Below are 22,732 nucleotides of genomic sequence, written 5' to 3'. Positions count from 1 at the left end.
ATACACCACCCCCCAATCTTGGGAAGGAAATGATCATTCAGATCTAGGAATCCAAAAGGACATCCAATAAAAGGAACCGTATAGAATCCAGCTTAGACATTTTACAATCAAATTGTCAAAAGTCAAGAACAAAGAATTTTGAAAGGTGCAATAGAAAAATACATGTACAATGGAACATCCACAAGCTTATCAGCAGTTTTCCTTTTTTTAAAAAAATAGATTTTATTTATTTATTTGAAAGTCAGAGTTACATAGAGAGAGGAGAGGGAAGGAGAGAGAGAGAGAGAGAGGGAGAGAGAGAGGTCTTCCATCCGATGGTTCACTCCCCAATTGACCGCAACAACTGGAGCTGCGCCAATCCAAAGCCATGAGCCAGGAGCTTCCTCCGGGTCTCCCACGTGGGTGCAGGGGCCCAAGGACTTGGGCCATCTTCTACTGCTTTCCCAGGCCATAGCAGAGAACTGGATGGGAAGTGGAGCAGTCAGGACTCGAACTGGTGCCCCTATGGGATACCAGCACCACCAGTACTAGGATTGTTGCATCATATGACAGTGCTATTTTTAAGTTTTTTTAAATATGTTTTATCTCTTCTTTTTTAAAAAAATTTATTTTATTTTTAAGGAATTTATTAACACAGTAGATTCTCTGTGTCACAGCAAATGCGTGAAAATTACAATACAATTCTCCTCAGTTCTCATATTAATGTGATATTAATACAGAGAAAAGGCTAAATGATAGAGTGAGAAAGAGAGAGAGAGAGAAATCGTGTATCCATTGATTGAGTCCCCAATTAACTGCAAAAATAGGGATAAGTCAGGCCAAAAACAGGAGTTCCATTTGGGTCTCATGTGGGTGGCAGGGGCCCAAGTACGCATCACTACCCTCAAAAAGACAATATTCTTTTTTTAAAAAATTCCTTTTTTATTCCAACTAGGTCTACCTATTTCCTTTTGTTGTTTTAGTAATTTCACTAAGACTTCAAGGATAGTGTTAAAGAGGAACGGGAAAGGGAAAGCTTCATGTTTTCAACCATGAAATATGATATTAGGCTGTAGGGATTTTGTATTGTCCTTTATCAAGTTAAGGAAATTGCCCTCTATTCTTAGCTTCTGAGATTTTTTTTTCATAAGTGAATATTAGATTTTGTGAAATGCTTTTTTGCATCTTATGATAAGTTCATGTGATTTTTATAGTCTGTGAATGTGATGAATTACAGTAATTGATTTCTTAAAATTGAACCAGCCTTGTATACCTGTGACAAATGCTACCTAATTGATACATACAATTCTTTTTATTAATTGATGTGCTAGATTTACTAATATTTTGTTCAACATATTTGCTGTTTGTTCGTAAGACATGTTGGTCTTAAGTTTTCTTGTGATAACTTTGTCTGACTTTGTCATTAGGTTAATGCTGGCTTCGTAGAATAGTCATAAAATGAATTAGGAAGTATTTCCCCTGCTTGTGGCTTGCAGAAACAAATTGTAGGGAATTTGTGTCATTTCTTCCTTTGATGTTTGATAGAATTCTCCATTGAACCCATTAGGATCTGGTGCTTTATTTTTCAAAGGTTATTAACTACTTAGTTACTTAATAGATTTAGGTCTAATCAGATTATCTATTTCTTCTTGTATGAATTTTAGCAGATTTTATTTTTTCAAGGAATTTTTCAATTTCATGTAAGTTATCAAATTTATGGGCATGGAGTTGCTTACAATATTCTTTTATTATCATTTAATTTGTATGGTATATGTAGTGATGCCCTCTCAATTTGATGTAAGTAATTTGTATCCTATCTATTTTTTCTAAGCAAACATGAATAAAAGATTATTGATTTTATTGGTCTATTAAAAGAACTAGTGTTGGGAAAATCTTGTTGAATTCCTGTAGGTAAAAATCACAAAAGTCAGAGGTTCCCCCTATGACCTGAGATTTTAGCTCTCAGAGCTGTCGTACTCAACCTCCAGCAACTTATAGTTTAGCTGTTCCTACCCCAGGACTGATTCTTGTGGAGGTCTCTGCTTGTGTGCCTGCTCCAGTAAGTTGTGATTTTCTGTATTCATCTATTGGTCTCTCCAATTTTGGGGTAACAGTTTGGCCTCTGACCTCACTCCTTGCACAATTCTAATAAGAGTTAGTGATTCTTTAGTTTGTTCAGGTTTTACTTGTTTTTAGGACAGAGTAGCAACATCCAAGCTTCTTACATTCCAAAGCAGAAACTGGATGTCCTATATATTTAAAATCTAAATTTTTGAACTTTAATAATTAAGAACTGTATTATTTTCTTATGGTGACATATGCAATGGATTAGCATTATCTATATTCACCATGCTGTGCAATAGAGTCTCAGAACTTCTTACTCCTGTCCTGCTATAACTTAGTACACATTAATCAGCTTTTTTCCATCACTTCTCCTTTCCTTTTGCAGCCTCTAGTAACCACTGCTATACTTTTAACTTCTATGAGATCACCTTTTTACTTTTAAATTTTTATTTGTTCACTTTTCACTTATCTTTTTAGACTTCAAATATGAATGAGATAATTTGATTCTCTTTCTGTGCTTGATTTACTTCATTTAACATAATTAATCCCAATTTAAGAATACCTGAGAAGACACAATGTTAGGTGTTTTCATCATAAAGAAACTTGGAGATATGGAACATTTTTACAGTATTTGATTCCAATTAGTCATGTGCCAAATAGAGAAGACTTGAAGTTCGTTTAGTTTAGAAAGAACTCTTGCATTACCTTATACAAGATTAAAAATACTTTTTTAAAAAAAGTTCAATTAACTGAAAGTAAATCTAAATATTTTAAAATATTTATTTATTTATTTTAAAGGCTTGAAAGGCAAAGTGACAGAGAGAGAGAGAAAGAAGGAGAGAGAGAGAGAGAAGAGAGAGAGAGAGAGAGAGAGAGAGAGAGATCTTCCATCTGCTGGTTCACTTCCCAGTGGTCATATTGGCTGGGGCCTGGGCCATGCTGAAGCTAGGAACGTGGAACTCCATCCTGGTCTCCCAGGACATCCACTGCACCACAATGTTGGCCCCTAAAAGTGAATCTTTTGATGAGTTTTCAGTTACTCAATGTGTGATCATTGACTTTCCAACATCCACATTTCTATTCTGGTCTGTGGCATAAATTTAACCATAGTGTATTCATTAAACAGATATTTATTAAATAATTGTGTACATGCTATGTGCTGTCAGGAATACTGTGAAGTATATACATTACAAACTAGTCATAGTGTATATGAGCTGGGTAGATAAAGCATGCACAGATGAAAATAAAATTAACGGTTAACAGGTAAAAGATACATATGATGAGTGTTAATTGCAGCATCAGCTGCTCAGTTTTGGAGAAAGGCTTCTTTTTTCAGAGTCCTGTTAGTTGATGGGCATTTCTGTATGAATTACAATATGCTTCATCTCGGCAGAAAATTAGAAATAATGTGCATCTTCTGTGCACAAATAGTCCCCTTGGGAGCACTGCTTGGACAATTGACTGCAATTTTATGTGGAGAAAAAGGGACCACTTCCTCCAGAGAGAATGCAGTCTCACATCAGGCTCTATCTCTTTGCAGGCAGAGTACAATTTTATTTTGGTGTTTTTCATTTTTAAAATTAATTAATTTATTTGAAAGTCAGAGTTACACAGAGAGAGAAGGAGAGGCAGAAAGAGAGAGAGGTCTTCCATCTGCCAGATCACTCCCCAGTTGGCCACAACGGCCAGAGCTGCGCCGATCCAAAGCCAGGAGCCAGGAGCTTTTTCTGGGTCTCCCACACGGGTGCAGGGGCCAAGGACTTGGGCCATCTTCTACTGCTTTCCCAGGCCACAGCAGAGAGCTGGATCAGCAGTGGGGCAGCCAGGTCTCGAACTGGTGGCCATATGGGATGCCGGCACTGCAAGCAGCAGCTTTACCCACTGCGCCACAGTGCCGGTCCTTCAGTGTTATTTATTCCCTCATTTAATTCATTTTGGTGCAGTACACAAATTCACATCTATTGTTGTAACTTTGCACTTCTTGTAGTATTTTGGAATGGCAAAATTGCATAGAATTATCTATCAAGATTGGTTATATACTATTTATGAATATTCAAGAACGTAGTCAATGTTTCTCAGGAGCAATGTTATTGATAATCTAGGGGGACTGTGTGATCAGAGATGTGGGGCAAAATTGTTTCTGATGGATGGTCCCAAACAATGCAGAATGTTCAAGTATATTGACTCCTTAGCATCAGATGCAAGAAAGGCTCTATAGTTTTTGTAATAATCAAGAAAAAATATCCATATGTATTTTTATATTACACAAGTAATATAAAAATAAATAAATAAATAAATAAATAAATAAATAAATAAAGTGGGGACTGCCTCTGGTTGAGATGCAGTTAATCAATGACTCAGTTTTAATTTGCATTTGACTTCCATTTCTGTGAGTGCTTACTGTGCTCTGGAATCAGTAATAGGAGCCAAGGGGATTGCAGAGATGAATTTATGCATACACTCCAATCTCCACTACCTTTTAAGCTAGTAGAGAAACAAGATATGTCAGGAAATAGGTACAACATAAAGCAGACATGAACAAAAAGAGAGTCACGGAAGCAACTCTGAAATTAATAGTTGAAGAAGAGGTAGTAGTTTAATGGGGGAGATTATGGAGAAGATTTTAGGAGTGAGGAAACCATTAACAAAGGCACAGACATGAGAATATTGAGGATGTTTACAGAAATATGAATAGTTTAGTTTATTTGGAGAGAGGATTTCTATATGGGAGTCATTGTATTTGGAGCCAGATTATGAAAGACATTAAGATCCAATTGAAGTTTTAGGTTTTATTTGGCAAAGGATGGACAGCTATTGAATGGTTTTGAGCAAAGGATTAAGATGAATCAGAACAGTGAGGCAATTCATGAGAAAATATTAATATTATAGGCTAGCTGTAAAATAATGACAATAAATTTAGCTGGTACAACCATTAATAGGAATGTAAAAAAGTGTTTTGCTACATAGACAACTGAAAAGTCTACCAATGACCAACAAGATTGGATTGCAAAACTATGGAACATAATTTTACTTTAAATAAAATATAGCAAATAGTGATTAATTATTACTGTCCATTGATTGGTTAGTGGCTGCTGGTTGTTTAAAGCAGTATGTCAGAAGGATTCTGACTGAATTCTAGCTTAAAAAGAAGTAATTCTGTGATCATTTAATTATACCTACACCAGAATGAGGTTGAGAAGGACAAATGTCATAAATTTGCTATTCCTACTACTAAGCAAAAGTTGTTTTAGATCATATAAATGTCTAGAAGGAATTCAGAGCTTGAAAAAACAAAGGTATGAATTTGTAAGCACAAGTGACTATGTTGCTGACTTTATTTGCCTTCCTGATAATAGTAAAGCTTGGGTCAAGTTAGTTTACTCTGTTTGAAGATTTAATTCTAGGGGCCATCGCTGTGGCACAAGTTAAAGCTGCAGCCTGCAGCTCCGGCATCCCATATAGGTGCCAGTTCAGGTCCTGGCTGTTCCAGTTCTGATCCAGCTCTCTGCTAATATGGCTGGGAAAGCAGTGAAGGATGGCCCCTGTATGCATGTGGGAGATAAATCTAATATTTGAAAGAGTTTCAGAGACAGAGGGAGAGAGAAGGAGAAAGAGGGAGGGGGGAGAGGGAGAGGTAGAGGGAGAGGGAGAGGGAGAGAGAGAGAGAGAGAGAGAGAGAATCTTTTCCATGCACTGCTTCACTCCCCAAATAACTTCAATGGCTGGAGCTGGGCTAATCCGAAGCCTAGAGCCAGGAGATTCCTCTGGGTCTCCCATGCCAGTGCTGGGGCCCAAGGACTTGGGCCATCTTCCACTGCTTTCTCAGGCCAAAGCAGAAAGCTGGATCAGAAGTGGACCACCCTGGACTCGAGTTGGCCCCCATGTGCCAGCCCCGATAAATCTTCTTTTTTAAAGATTTGATTCTGTCATTGATTGAGACTCATTTTATTTATGTTCCATTTATTTTCTGGTTTGCTGTGTGATTTTATATTGTAAATAGATTCTGAAGAGCTGTTTAATAATGTAAAATCTGTACAGTTCTCATGAAAAGATAAAAAATTTTTGAAGTTCATTCAACCATTTGTAACACTTGAAGTTAATATCATTTTAAAGGTGCAGAAAGTTGTATATGGGTGGATGATGGGTTGGATATTTTTCATTTTTTTAAAGTCTGGGCATGGTGGGACATAAAATATCTTTACTCTGAACTGTTATATTGCATATTATTTTTAAGGCATATCTTAACTATTCAATCAACACAGCTTACTTATATATTTGTTTAAACACTAAATCATCATAATGGAAGAAAATATCAAGAAAATTAAGGGTTATTTTTTCCTATAATAAACATAGCCATAAATATCACACATAATATAGTAACTACTTCAAGTAAAATAGTATACAAATAAAAGTTTTATGAAAAATAAAACTATGTAGTAAGTGAAAACTTCACGTTAGACAAATTCAAGTTATTTTTAAAGTGTATATGACTCAAGCTTCTCTTAAGCTTACAGAACTCAGTTGCAGATAACTACATGGTAATAAAATAACAGAACACAACAAGGAATTTTGAGGTGAATTTTAAGTCCATGGATTTTATCAATCTTAACTTATTTCTCAAACCTCTAGCATCGTTGACTGATCTCTTGATCAATCTTTACTGAAAGAACTAGTCTAAGTTGGAAACTAATGAAGAATATTTAATTCCATTCTTTCTATTTATTAAGGAGTCATTTGAGCTATTTGTGAAATAATATAGGTCAAATATTTCTTCTTGCCACCCATGCTGTGTAATATCAATAATATTGATAATATTAGTTCACATTATTTGCATATTTATTATGTGTTATAATGCTGATAGCCACTTTGCTTCCATTATATTTAATACTAACAAGTATGGGGATCATGCTTTTATTTCTTTAATTTTAAAACATCAGAAAGTTGGAGTTTAAAAAGTCGAAGTGACTTTCCTAAAATGCTGCAACTAGTGAATGTCAGGGCCTGGTTTGAACTCTGACTGTGTGATTTTAGTGTTCTTCCTCTTAACCCTGTGTATATTTTTTGCATGTATCACATTATGAACTGAGCTATAGTTTGTATCTTTTCATAAATTCCAGTGTCATATTGAATTTTTGAAAAATGTGCATCTTATTTGATATGCTTTAAAAAAAAACCCATGTGTATTCAATTGAACATTTTAAATGATGAAGTAAAAGATAGATTTGCTTGCCATCCTACTATAACAATATTTCCAAAGTGTGTACAGGAAGCATGATTTTCTTTGACATGAATTAAATTGAAAAATTGGGTTTTTAGATGATATAACTTTTTAAAATTTATTTGTTTTTGGTGTTTTGCAAGTCAGGGGTCGGGGCGGGGGTGGGGAGAGAGAGAGAGCCTTTCCATTTTCTAGCACACTTCCCAAGTGCCCACGACAACCAGAGCTAGTTCAGGCTGGAGGCAGGAGTCAAGAACTCCATTCGGGGTCTCTCACATGGGTAATTGAATCATCATTCAAGTAATTGAATCATCATCTGCTACCCAAAGGGTGTGCATTAGCAGGAAGCTGCTTTGGAAGCAGAGGTGAGATTCAATCCCAGGTACTCTGGTATGGTATATGGAATTCCCACTTAGAGACTTAATTTGCTGACACAATTTTGTTTTTTTCCTATGGGGTGTCTATAGAATTGTTTGCTCTTTTTTATTTTGTTTTCGCAATGCTTTAAAAGTTGACACTGGTTGTAGAGTTTTCAATTTATGTACAGTTATTTAGAATAACTACAGGGAACTTTTAACTCAGTACAATTAAAATAAACTGATTTCAAATATCGTAATTAAGGACCACAAATAAACCTCACTTTGAACATCTCTAAACAAATGGAATTGGCTTTCTTCTGATATTCATCCTTTTTGTATAACACATAGCCATTTTAGATAGTGCATCCTCATATATAATTTTTACCATTATCAATCTAAGAATATATTTTATTACTGCTGACTCTTCTTTAGAACTTTGACACTTATATTTTCAGAACATATGTATATATATATATTCTGTATATATATATATATAAATACATTTCCTTGTGCATTTAAATGCTATTGGCCCATATGGAAAACTTTATTTTATTTAGTGAAGATAATTCAATTGGCAAACTTCCATTTAAGCTTATTTTTTTACTGGGCTAGTTTATTATTCTGTCTAGGTTTGTTTTTCCTTTTATAGATAGAAAACAATTGAGGTTTATTTTTCTTTATGCAAACATTATCTTATTATAGTGCCCTGTGTTTATATGAAATCATAACAAAAATTACATTATATAATGCCTTGAAACATGTTAAACCTTGAAACAGTTTGTGTATGGACAAGTGTGAGCTGCAATATTGGATGGCAGTGCGTAATACCACAGCTGACAGCCATTAATGATAAAAGCAAAGTACAAAGGCATTAAGGACCAGCTTTGCTGAATAAATGAGTGAATGAAATTAAGGAATAGTGAGTTGTACAAATTGAGTATGCTCTTTCCAAAAGTTCAGATGTGGATAGTTGGTTGTATTTATGTTACTTGGAGATTGTGGTCTGTGTCTCTTACATATTCCAGCACACCTTTCCAGAATTTCTTTCATGTACATTATGGAAGCCATTCCCAACCTTAGGCCATCTCAATTACTATAAGTAAAAGAGCATTGTGGGCCGGCGCCGTGGCTCACTAGGCTAATCCTCCGCCTTGTGGCTCCAGCACACCAAGTTCTAGTCCCGGTCGGGGCGCCGGATTCTGTCCCGGTTGCCCCTCTTCCAGGCCAGCTCTCTGCTGTGGCCAGGGAGTGCAGTGGAGGATGGCCCAAGTGCTTGGGCCCTGCACCCCATGGGGGACCAGGAGAAGCACCTGGCTCCTGCCATCGGATCAGCGCGGTACGCCGGCCGCAGCTTGCCGGCCGCGGCGGCCATTGGAGGGTGAACCAACAGTAAAGGAAAACCTTTTTCTCTGTCTCTCTTTCTCACTGTCCACTCTGCCTGTCAAAAAAAAAAGAGCATTGTGGTTAAGAATATGAGATCTGGGGGCCGACTCTGTGGCTCATTTGGCTAATCCTTCACCTGCAGCGCCAGCATCCCATATGGGCGTCAGGTTCTAGTCCTGGTTGCTCCTCTTCCAGTCCAGCTCTCTGCTGTGGCCCGCGAAGGCAGTGGAGGATGTCCCAAGTGCTTGGACCCCTGCACCCACATGGGAGACCAGGATCAGTGCAGCGCTGGCGCACCGGCTGTAGCGGCCATTTGGGGGGTGAAACAACAGAAGGAAGACTTTTCTCTCTGTCTCTCTCACTGTCTAACTCTATCTGTCAAAAAAAAAAAGAATATGAGATCTGTAGTTAGATTGCTTGGATTTAAATCCTGGCTCAAGTAGTTACTAGCTAGTGTAGTCCTTAAGTAAGTAATTTACTACTCTGTGAGTCAGTTCCTACATCACACAGCTGTGAAAACAAATGAGATCATATTTGAAAAGTACTTAGAATAGTGACAAATGGTGGTGGTGGTGGGGATGGTACTGCAGCATAATAGCTTCAGCCTCTGCCTGTGGTTGTTAGAGTCCCAGCTACTCCTCTTCGAATCCTGCTCCCTACTATGGTCTGGGAAAGCAGTAAAAGATGGCCCAAGTGCTTCGGCCCCTTCACCCCTTGATTTATAAAGAAAGCACACAACCTAATCATACTGGATTATTTTAAATACTCACAAATGCAAAATAGAGTCATGATTATGTAAATTACTCATACATTTGCAAAAATAAAACTAAAATTTACACAAATACATGCATGCACATATTCATAGATACACAAACAATTTTAAAATAATACTGTGCTCCAAAATTCTAAATCAGTATTATTAATAGCAAATTCTTGGACCAAAGTAACAAGGCCTGAAATGAAACTCTGAATAGTTAGGGTCATGTAAGCTATATAAATTATCTTGAAAGTTACAAATATTCACATTAATAGCTTGATATCTGGTCATAGTGTTCATCCTTGAGAGTAATTTGAGCATTACCATTATGTCTATGAGATAATATAGCAAAATGCAGATGGTTTTAAAACCTAGAATCTTGTATGCCAGGTATTAAGAATGAGCTTTCTTTCTTTAATCAGTTCTCTCACTTTGAAGTTGTACACTTGTTTAATGTGGAATTTTAATCAATTTCTAGTTTTGCTAAATTCCTAGATGGATATTAGCAATGGATTTTATTCACCACTGTGTTTAGTTTCTTCAGCTATTATACTTCCTTAAGGCAATGGCCATGTCTTTCATTAGCAAAGTTTTCATGCATACAACCAGAAATTATTAATCAGACTGAATTGAAAATTGCAACATTAATGGTTTAAAATGTTAATATATGAACGAAGACCAAAGCAATATGTATTGACTTTAATAAAAATCCAGTAATCAAAATGTACAGGCTATGTATTGTTTGCTGAAGACATGGAACCTGTTTTAAGTCTATGTGCTTTATCTGCTCTATATCATTTCTCAGGAATTTTTAATGAAATGGATTGTAAAAGCAACAGAAAAGCAATCCAGCATGGTGAGATAATTTGTGTTCACTCTGTCTACGTTCGGATACTCATTAATCTATAGAGAACAAGTAGTTTCATTAAATTTATAGGTATCACAATTCTTTGATTTAATCCTAAAATCTTAACTGTATATTACATTCTAATATAAACACCTTCTGCAATTGATAAAACAAAATGCAGAATCCGAGGAGTTTGAAATATTCAAACTCAAAAAATTATTGATGATACCTCCTTTCCATTTTTATAATTGATTCTTTATACATATATGAAGAGTAATAGAAAGTAAAGTCTCTGAGTGATAAGTCATTAACTTTTAAGTATAGTTACTGAGTGAAGTTTCAGTATATATGAACATCAGCCACAAAGATCTATATTTCATTCTTTTGGATATAACTATATGTATATAAAATTTTCCCTAACCAATGGTTAGCATTAAAACTGACACATAATTTTCTGTTCTCTCTTTTGTCATATTTAATGTCTATGAAGAAATAAATATTCCAAAGACATCAGCAAATTGTTAGAAAGACTACTTTAAGATATTCAGCATTCAAGTTTCTTTTAACATAATTTTACAACTTCTTCATTATTCCTATTTTAGCCATCCCTGTAACATGTAGTCTTCCAAGTCAAATGCCTGAGTCTCTTCCCCTAATGAAAAGAGTTAATAATCTTGAAAAATAGGCACAGAGAACTATTATGTTTAGGCAGGTTCCTTGCAACTATCTGAGTATTATTGCTGGTCATTTTTTAGCATGCAGCAGAGAAAATTTCTGTACCATGGATCTTTATTGGGAAAAAGGGGAAATTTATATAAATATACTTGTACAAGATGAATTACTCTAGTTAGCTTCACTCTATATTGAAAATACAGTGAAAACCTGTATTAGTTTAGGACTAACAGAGAAGGCAGCCAGTATGAATATGTAGCAATTGAGAATTTTGAAAATTTTAAGGTAAAAATAGTTTTATGCCTCTTCTAAGGTTTTATTTATTTATTTAATGGTTATTGATAAGGCAGAACAACAGATAGAGAGAGAGGGAGAGATAGAGTCTTCCATTAAATGATTCACTTCCCAAATGCCTGCAATAGCTAATGATGATCCAGGCAGAAGGCAGAAGCATAGGTCTCCAACCAGGTCTCCCACATGGGTTGTAGTAACTCAGGTACTGGAGCCATCATCTGCTGCCTCTAAGGATGCATTAGCAGGAAGCTGGAACTGAGGCAGAAATGGGATTCCATGCCAGGCATTTTGATATGGGATGCAGAGTCCCATGTGGGCCTTAACCCAGTGCTCTACTACAAGCAATCAGTTTTAAAAGCTTAAAGTAAACAAACAGAAAAATACTTTAAAGTCCACATTTTAATGCAAAAAAAAAACTTACTAAAGAAACTGATAGAGGTCAAAAAGTCATCTTTTAGAAAACAATTAAAGATACAATGCCAGCGCTGTGGCGTAGTAGGCTAAGCCTCCGCCTGTGGCACTGACATCCCATATGGGCACCAGTTCGTGTCTTGCGGCTCCTCCTCCAGCTCTCTGCTTGTGGCCTGGGAAAGCAGTGGAAGATGGCCAAGTGCTTGGGTCCCTGAACTTGTGTAGAAGACGCAGAGGAAGCTCCTGGCTCCTGGCTTTAGCTCGACTAGGCTCCGGCTGTTGCGGCCGTTTGGGGAGTGAGCCAGCAGATAAAGTCCATTATCTCTGTCTCTCCCTCTATCTGTTACTCTGCCTCTGGAATAAATAAATACAAAATATTTTTTAAAAAGATAAGAATAGAAACGTAATTTTATTAGCAGTATCAGTTCAATGAAATATATTTGTAATCGACAAATTTTTAAAAAGGAGTTTAAATCTTCATCCATGAAATCTTACTTATATTATCCAATTAGTGAAAAAGTATTTTAAAGATACTGTAAAAATAAACATTAGCTTGGTTTATTTTTTAAAGGCAAATGAATTTTTTAAACTTTTACATATGAAAGATATGCGGTATTTGTTTTCTGTGTCTGGTTTGTTTCATTTGACTATTATAATAGTCTCCAGTTTTATCAATTTTTGTTGCATATGTCAGGATTTAATTTGGTTTTTCTGCTGAATAGTATACCATTGTATATACACTACATTTTCTTTATCTAGTCTTTCCTTGATCAACACTTAGGTTGATTCCATAACTTGGCTATTGTGAATAGTGCTGCAATGAACACAGTAGTGCAGGTGTCTCATATGCTGATTTCATTTCCTTCAGATATATACCCACATGTGGGATACTTGAATCATATGGTAGATCTATTAGTTTTTTGGGAAACCACCATACTTTTCTCTGTAATGACTGTACTAATTCACATCCCCACCACCACTCTTTTCTCCACATCCTTGCCAATGTTGAAATATTGCACTATACCCCATAAAAATGTAAACATACGTTAATCAAAAAATTTTTAAAAATTCTTAAAGGAAAATTAAGGGGCCAGTGTTGTGTTGTGTGCTATGCTGGCACCTGTAACACTGGCATCCCATATGGGCACCAGTTCTTTTCCTGGCTGCTCCACTTCTGATCCAGCTCCCTGCTAATGACCTGGGAAAAGTAGTGGAACATGGTCCAAGTCCTTGGGCCCCTGTCACCCAGGTGGGAGACACGGATGAAGCTCCTGGTTCCTGGCTTCGGCCTGGATCAGCCCTTGAGGCCATCTGGGCAGTGAACCAGAGGATGAAAGGTATCTTTCTCTCTCTCTCTCTCCCCCCCCTTCCTCCCTTTCTTTGTAACTCTTTCAAAATAAATACATGAATCTTTTTTCAAAAATTCAAATAAATACAATCTGCATTAATCATTTTATATTATTGGTTCCCAGAATGTTAGCCATATGTGTTATCTTCATAAAGTTCATGAAAAATTTGTACCATGAAAAAATTTTACATGGTTTGTTAAAGTGTTTTTGAAGCAAAATAAACTTATATTTTAACTATATTTTCCATGAACTTTTTGATGTACCATCATACTCCTTTTCACAGAGCAGTTCTACATAAAACTTCAAATGAATTTAAGGCTGATTTTGAACTATTTCTACTGTACTCCTATTAATGTAGATAACTAAGGATTTATAAAGTCTTCTGATATATTTAGTCTTCTGATCATTTTTACTTACTCAAAGCTTAGCAATCGTTCAGTTCCATTGTTATTAATAGTTTTATACATCATGTAATAAACTATGTTATGTTATTCATGGATCATCTAATTACTTCTCTCTAAATAAATCTAAGATATGGCATCAACATTTAACTAAAATATATACCTGAGAAATTTGACTTTTTCACAATTGTGAAGCAGTTTGCCTAAGAGACAGTGCCTTCTCCAAATAATTTGAAAATATTAACTACATAGATCTTTTTTAAGATTTGAAGTCATTGTTAAATTTATTTTTAATTGACATAAAATTGTATTTATTTATCATGTACAGCGTGATGTTTTGAGTTATATATACATTTTAGAACTATGTGAAGTAATGTTTATGTTAATTTACAATAGATTCCTAGTTGATAAAATTCCAAATGTTAAAGTAATAACAAATCTGAAGACATGTTTTTGCAGTTCAATTAAGTCTATCTTAGATATTGTTATAACAGCTTATAAATCTTTCATTTATAATCTCTGCATCTGCATGTTTAACAGTTTCTTTTATTATTTACATTTTATATTTAAGTACTTCTGCAATGATGTTCAAAATTTGCTCCTTCTTAGCCTTCCTAACTACAGACGCTGAATTCAAGATGTAATGTTGGAATGAAGTGTTCAAATGGCAATTCTATGCCAGTAGAATTGTGTAGTTATTTTTACAAGAAACTGTAGTCGTTTTTTTTCCTTGACACCTCTATGTCTTTTATTTCTTACACAGAGCTGGGTTATAGTTTTCTGGTATACGGAGAAAAGTTTGAAAGAGCAAAAATCAACGGGGAGAGACTTCTTAACATTACACAAGAAAAACTTAATGAACTTGGCATAATCCGGCCTGACCACAAGGATATAATATTAAAAGCAATTGCTTCTGTTTGTAAAGAGGTGAGTAGAGAGATGTGTTCTTATAGTCCCTGTCTTTCTAACTAGTAAAAATTACTTAAAGCCGAAAAGTGTGCCTTGCTTGCAACATAGTTTAAAGTAAATTGCAGTTTTTCACCTTTCCAATTCACAGGTAATTACAACTGATATGGTCTCCATTTACTATGCTTATAAGTTTAGGTGGGCCCCCTTCATAGCAGTATTTGAATCTTGGTTCTGTGTGCAATGGTTGCTGTTTCTTATTCTGCCTTGGGGATGATTTATCCCATAATTTTTGGAAAACTTATGTATATTCTACCTGAATCATTTTTTTTTTTCAATAAATTAAAGCCAGAGGTGGAGATTCTAGGGAATTCACTTAGAAAGTCCTATATAATCAAGGGAGAGAAAGGATTGCTTTATCTGCTGAGACTAAAAAGAAACAAAAAATAACAAGAGAAATATCAGGATTAGACATGACATTCTAGACAAGTATTTTTTGCACCTAGAAATAGAGGTGCCATTTTAAATAATAATCAAGTCAACCTAGAACTCAATAGTAAATGTTGTATAAAGAGACATTTAGGGGCCTACACTGTAGCATAGAAAGTTAAATCTCCACTTGCAGTACTGGCATCCCTTATGAGCACCTGTTCCATTCCTGCCTGCTCCACTTCTGATCCAGATTCCTACTAATGCTCCTGGGAAAGCAACGGAAGATGGCCCAATACTTCGTCCTCTGCACCCATGTGGGAGACCTAGAAGAAGCTGCTGTCTCCTGGCTTGGGCTTGGTCCAGCTCAGAGCCATTGTGGCCATTTAGGAAGTGAAACAGTGGATAGAAGTTATTTCTCTCTCTCTGCCTGTCAAATAAATAAATAAATCTTTAAAAACAGGAGAGAGAGACATCTAGAACTATAAAACAAATCATATTTATGGGCTGTGAATATGCTAAAATCCACCAGCCATTCAACAAACATTTAGATGAAGACCTTTAATTACCTGAGTAATTCATATAATACCATATGTCTAACTGTGTTTAGTAAGCTTCACTCCCCACATATTCATTTGACAGGCTTAAGAATAATTTATTTGTAATAGATTTTGCAGTATTCCAATATGCCTTATCTCTTTTGAATAAATTTTGTTCTCATGTTTTTTCTTTTTTTTACTGTTAGGTGTTTTTATTTATTTTTAAAATTTTATTAATAGAAAGAGAACAGATTTTCAGCATTCCATATATACAATTCCAAGAAGACAATAACATCTCTCTCCTCTTTTTCCCCTAATCCCTCTCCCTCACACCTCTCTCTTCATCAGTTTTAGCAAAGATATAATTTTAATCTACTCTATATTCACAGGCTTAATTAACCACTAATCTTAATATCCAACAAGTAAAAAGCAAGAAGACCACAGTTCTACTGGAGTATAGACAAGGATTAAAAATGACAATCATATCCCCAGATGACCTTTTCATTACTATACATGTTTTGGTAGTCTCTATTAACTACCACATACCAGAGAAAACGTTTATTTGTGTTTTTGAGACTAGCTTATTTCAGTAAGCGTAATGTTTTCCAGTTGCCCCCACTTTGTTGCAAAGGACAGTATTTCATTCTTTTTTATGGCTGAATAATATTCCATAGTATATATATACTAAATTCTTTTAGCCCCTCAAGTGAGTACATCTGGGTTGATTCCATATCTTAGATCCTCTGAATTGAGCTTCAACAAACATGAAGATACAAATAACTCATCAATGTACTATTTCTTTTTGTTTAGGTAAATTCCATTGAGTGGGATGGCTGGGTCATATGGCAGATCTATTTTCAGATCTCTGAGGAATCTCTATACTGTCTTGCATAATGGTTGTACTAGTTTACATTTCTACCAACAACCTTCCACTTTTTCTATAAGGATACTGTACTCTTTACAAATAAAGTTTATATGTATCTTTTCATTTCCCTTTATATTCTTGTTAGACTTTAGAAGACTGTGAGAATATGTGTATTTGATAACACTGAGTATCCTCTTCAGTTAGGTATTCAACTGAGACTATGGCAAGCACCATGAGAATCCTTGCACATTCCTTGAACAAAATGACTGTGCTGGTCATGGAGGCTTCAGTCATAACAATAGTCACCTAGATTATTTAAGCACTGGTTTCTTTCTCTATAGAAAAATTGCTATTGGTTATATCAAGAGTTCAAGTAGTTGTTTCCCCCAGAGTAGGATACCATTGTAAAACATATGATGGTGGAAAAACTCTAACAATATCAATTTCTCTCAACTAACTAGCTATTCTCTAAAATATTTGTTATTAAAATTCAGTAGTTCCGTAGTAATCTCATACATTAATTTTATTACTATGCTACCTTGCTATTCATTCTGCAACAATGTGTTTGAGTTTCAAGGGAATTGTTTTTGATGAAAAGGAAAAATGAGTTATAATGCATAAATTGGTTCTTCTGTCAAATTTATTCAGGCATACAGGAGCTTGAAGATTTTAATAACTTAGATCCTTTAAATGTTTCATAACTATGCTTGTATCTTATTTGGGATGTGTCTGACTAAAGATACTTCAGACTGTTAGCCAATGCTATAACTTATTGCATTGAATTTAAAATGCTATCATTGGTAAGATGTGCCACTATTTAATTTACCACTAAGAAAGAAAATAATCCTACCCAGCCTACCAATTACATTTTCTCAGTGCTGTTTTACCACAAGGATAAGAAATCAAACTCTGATTTTAGAGACTTTAAAATACCCTCTCAAGTAAATAAAATATGGTTTTATGAAAGTCTATCCAATCCTAAGGTATAGTGTGTAGTATTTTTGAAGATCAAACTGAAAAGGCATACATATCCCTAGAGGTCATATTGAGATGAGTTTTTATATAGCAAGTTGATCAATGACTTGTGGTAAGACTATTATGAATCAAATCCTAAAAATGAACCAAATATCATAAAACATCTTTTCTGGACATTTGGGGTTCCAAGAATGGAATAGTAATAGTTCTATTAGAAGAAAATTTCCAAAGATAATGTTAACTAGAAATAATCAGATACAAAAATGATCAGGGGACTGGCTGTGAAAAACAAATGAGAGTGGAAATAAATATAGATATAAATTTTAGTGCTTCCATGGAGAGGAGAAACTTGAAAAATGAGAGGAGACCTAACAACAATTAGGGAACATAGCCATATTACAGGGCAAATATTTGAAGGCAGAAATCCTTTAGAATTTCTTTTTAAAATATTTATTAATTTTCATCTGCTTGAAAAGCATAGAGAAGAGAGAGAGAATCTTCCATCTGCTAATCCACTCCTCTAATATCCATGACATCCAGGGCTGAGCTAGGCCAAAGTCAGGAACAAGGAATTCTGTCTAGGTCTCTCACAAGGGTAACAGGGGCCCAAGCACTTGAGCCATCTTCTGCTGTCTCCAGGATGCATTAGCAGGAGCTAGATCAGAAGCAGAGCAGTGAGACTCAAATTGGTACTCTGTTGTGGGATACCAGTATCACAAGCAGTGACTTACTCCACTGTTATATCACTATAACACAGTGACTTACTCCACTGTGCCACAATGCCTGCCCCCAGAATTTCTTTACTTCCGAATAGAAAGTTAATATACAGAACACATACATGTAGATATTAAATATATCATAAAAGAAAATGAAAAAACAAGCATAAACAGTAAGGAATTATTTTAGCAGACTCTGTATTTTATAGGATTTAAATATAACTTGTCAGAGGATGGAAGACTCAGCCTTTGAGATTAAGTTTTGATATGTATCACCATACAAAGTGATAATGAAAATCTTGTAATAATAGCTAAGCTTTCTCATGAGGGGAGTTTTGATGGCAAAGATCAGAAAAGTTAAGTTGGAGACTTTGAGATAATATTAATAGTAATACTTTGTACTGTGTAGCAATGAGTGGGTTTTTTTTTGTTGTTGTTGTTGTTGTTTTTTTTTTTTTTTTTTTTTTTTTTTTGGACAGGCAGAGTTAGACAGTGAGAGAGAGAGAGACAGAGAGAAATCTTTCTTCCGTTGGTTCACCCCCCAAATGGCTGCTACAGCCAACGCACTGTGCTGATCCGAAGCCATGAGCCAGGCGCTTCCTCCTGGTCTCCCATGCCGGTGCAAGGCCCAAGCACTTGGGCCATCATCCACTGCCTTCCCGGGCACCTCAGAGAGCTGGACTGGAAGAGGAGCAACTGGGACAGAATCCGGCGCCCCAACAGGGACTAGAACCTGGGGTGCCGGCGCCGCAGGTGGAAGATTAGCCGAGTGAGCCGTGGCGCCGGCCATGCAATGAATCTTTATAAACTACTATCTCATGTTTTAGTCTGATATTCACAGCAACTTGGAGAGACAAGAAAGGAAGATAAGGGATAAAAGTTATGCCCATTTTATAAATGAGGAAACTGAAAGTCACAAAGTTTAATTGCATTGCTATTTGTTTGCTATGGATCTAGATCTAGAATCTGGTCTTCTTATGTCCTAATAAAATCAGAAAGCAAAGAGTGAAAATATGTGAAAGAGAGGATTAATGAGAAGGTTCTAGAGGGTATCAGAAGGACCAGGAGATCAGTAGAATTTAAGAGAGACATGTCTTAAAAAAAGTAAAAAGACTTTGTCACCAGGGTCAAATATAACAGAGGGAGAAGTTTATATCACAAAGTAGGAGCAATGAAATTTGAGACAAAATATTTCCCACTTTAAAAGTGAAGTATGAAATGTATGAAACTTGTACAACTTAAATAAAATAAAATAAAAAGTGAAGTATATATGACAAGTTAAGCTATGTTAATCAACCATAACAAATTTATCTATAAAACTTCTTCTATGCCCTTCTTGAATCTATGATTTACTTTATGGATTATCATTATTATGTTTGTGTGTTTAAAATGAGCTAAACAAAGGGTAAGAATTGTTGAACATTCTCACCATGTTCATCTGTGTTAAAAAAATAATATCATAAATTAATAAAAATCTTAGTAGGGAGGCTGGTGTTCTGGCACAGTGAGTTATGCCAAGCTTATGATTCTGGCTTCTTATATTTGGGGCATTGGTTCGAGGCTTGGCTGCCTGCTTCTAATCCAACTTCATGCTAATGCACCTGGCAAAGCAGCCAATGAAGGCCCAAGTGCTTATGCCCCTGACACCCATTTAGGTGAACCAGATGAAGTTCTTGGCTCCCACACGTGACTGACCCTGTCCTGGGTTTTGTGGCCATCTGGGAAGTGAACCAGCAGATAGAAGATTTCCTCTTCTCTCTCTCTCTCTCTCCCCACCCTCCCCAGATGATCTGCCTTTCAAACACATAAATAAAAAGGAAACAAGAAATCCAATTTTAAAAAGAGAAAAACCTTAGTCGGGCAATTATTTCTTTTGCAGCAAGTTTCTTCTTTCTTGAGAGATAAAGAAGCATATACTGACAGATATGGGTGTACAATCACTCGTTAAAAATTATATAGCTCCAAGCAGTCAAGAAATACTCAGTGGTTTGTTACCAAAGCACAAACTTGAAAATAGATTTTTGTGAATTTACTGTTTTTGCTATTAGTTTTTCTGTTCTTTTTGAGCTAGTCACAAGAAATAGTACTAAGAATGATATCAAAAGAAACAGCAAATTATTGATACGCATTTAACCATGTGAAAACAGTACATTAATTTGGATATGTATCAAAATGGGTATTTACTGAGGTTTTGTTCCAGTCAATATGCTTCATATAACTGAAGCTTAAGTTCTGTGAAAATAATTACTGACAAGTATAAGGTAGTATCATTGTAAGTAGAAATTCAGTTCTATCACAGCAAGGACTTATCTCCCACAGAGGAGTCTGGAAAATTATTTTTTTGGAATGAAATAATAAGCATTAATTGAACTTCAACTCTTCAATATTTCCTGTTTGTATCAAAGATCACTGCAATTACTGTTAGTGCCATTTGGGGATTATGGGGAGCCTTTTCAAGGATATACAATTGATCATCTAGTAAAAATAGCAATTGGAAGTAATCAGTAGGAATTTTTTTTCAAATATAGAAATTTAAAAAGCGTAAGATAAATTTTATTTCAGAGAGTCCATGTTATAATGCAAACTAATCAGATTTAACTTTTATTATGAGGAATATTAAATTATTTCTATGTTCTTTTCTCAATGTGTCTTTGACCTAGCTCATGCTTAAATGTGAGGCAGAATCCTTCACTATAACAATAAATTTAAGTCATGACCTCTTTTATAGAACATGTCATAAAGTATGAGCTAATAGTTTATTTTATGGATTATTTTCTTGCCTCTGAGAATTTCAGAAAAAGATGAAATAAAATTATATTTTTATGTCACAATTCCTCAGTTTTTTGTAATATCTTCTAAATTTTTAGGCTTGCAATAGAATATGGACATTGTAAAAATTCATTTTCTCATATTGTTGCTCTTGAAATATTGAGTAAATTGATGTAAAAAAGTCTATCTTGACTTTCATAGTAGAATTATTTCATAAAGCACGCTTAAAAATTCCAATGAAGTGAGACAGTCAAGGAATATTTTCAGTTACACAGTCTATTGTTTCCTTCCTCAACCCAATGAAATGTAGAGATTACCATACAGCTTCTTTTAAAAATATATCCAGTTGCTTCTTAGTCCCACATTGCCATAACAAATGGTTTTAAGTTGTAACTATCCTAGAAAAATGGAATGTCATTTAAATGACAGCAAAGCAGATGTTTTACTGTACAACATTTGAAAGAAATGATCAGTAACTGACTCTTTGGTTTCAAGATTCAACTCACTGAAGTTAATTTACCTGCACTGAACTCTTTGGAGATTATCTAACAAAAAATTTTAAAAATCTTTATTTCCCACCTCAGGCACATAAATCTTTCTGGCACATGCAGATTTTTCATTAAAATTTCTTTCATTACTTCTTTCTCGGTAAAATGGAGTTAGATTTTAATAGCTCTAAACAGATTTACTACAAAATAAGCCCTCAGTTTGTTATTTACTTAGTTCCCCAGAGCAATGTATTAATGAATGGTACAGGGAACCATAATTATAATGAATGAAACAGATCTTTAAGTGTAGGTAGGAAAGTACTTAGATATTAAAATAAATGTGTTGGAGCATGATAATGGGAAAGATAGGCTTTATAGTTTGATATGGCTTATGAATGCAAATTGGGCATAGCTTTACTATGTCTTCTGTTATATCATGGTTATGAATAGCTAATTGCATATTCTAAAATATTACCTGTTTCACTTTGTCTGTGTTCTTTTCTTCATTAAATATCATTATGTTAAAATTGATCTAACCTCATTTCTGGTATAGTTATGCTTTCTTACAGAGAGCAACACATTTTCATGTTGTTAACTTTTACAATTTTTGTTATTCCTTCTCATCTGAATATGTTTGCAGATTAAGTTCATCTTCCAGTATTTCTGTTCTTCAACATTTTAGTAGAAAAATCCTTAAAAATATATAAAGCCCTGAAATCCAGCTAACCTTATCCTTTCAGTCTGTCTTCTACAATCTCATTTTCTAGTTTTATTAATAGAATTTGAAGTTAAATATAAGGTTCTAAGATGTGTAATACCAAAAACAATGCCTGACCAACTGTTTGACTAGATATCTGGTTCCATAGTGGCAGATTGTGTAGTAGGCACAAAGTCAGAGAAATTATGTTACTATCTCACTAGGTGATTTATTACTCTCATAGCCTATATAGCAGGAAGTTCCTCAAGTTCATTCATAATTATTTAAATTTCCCAAATTTTAGCTGGTTGATTTTTATATTGACTCTGAGGTAAGTTACAGTTGTGATGGGGGACTTGAACTATTTGGACAGCTGCTGGAAATGTCATTCTATTAATAGCAAGACATGTGTCTGCCTATGCCTACCATTCCCTTCATTACTACTTACTAGCTATAAGATGACATGGTATCTCTCTGACAAGGCTTCTATCACTTCTAAATAGTTATTTATTGTCAAAATTTGGACCAGAGAAACTGTTCTTAAAATGGTTTCCTTTTCTGAGAAATGAAATTGCCAAAGGTTCAAGTCTCCAGACTCAGGTGAATTTTATCTC

At 35.1% G+C, this 22,732-nt stretch overlaps 1 protein-coding gene across 1 annotated transcript in view; it reads left to right on the top strand.

Moving 5' to 3' along the window:
• LOC100349442 (uncharacterized) overlaps positions 1-22,732 on the top strand; it is a 453,812-nt gene that overhangs the window by 94,376 nt on the left and 336,704 nt on the right. The window contains exon 4 of the mRNA XM_089323942.1: positions 14,498-14,661. Within this exon, the coding sequence (XP_089180068.1) occupies positions 14,498-14,661 (164 nt within the window). The remainder of the gene's footprint in view (positions 1-14,497; positions 14,662-22,732) is intronic.

This window comes from Oryctolagus cuniculus, chromosome X (genome assembly GCF_051225735.1).
Source record: "Oryctolagus cuniculus isolate XC-2025 breed Fujian yellow rabbit chromosome X, ASM5122573v1, whole genome shotgun sequence".
Taxonomy (NCBI): Eukaryota; Metazoa; Chordata; class Mammalia; order Lagomorpha; family Leporidae; genus Oryctolagus; species Oryctolagus cuniculus.
This window is presented reverse-complemented; position numbering and strand designations above follow the sequence as displayed.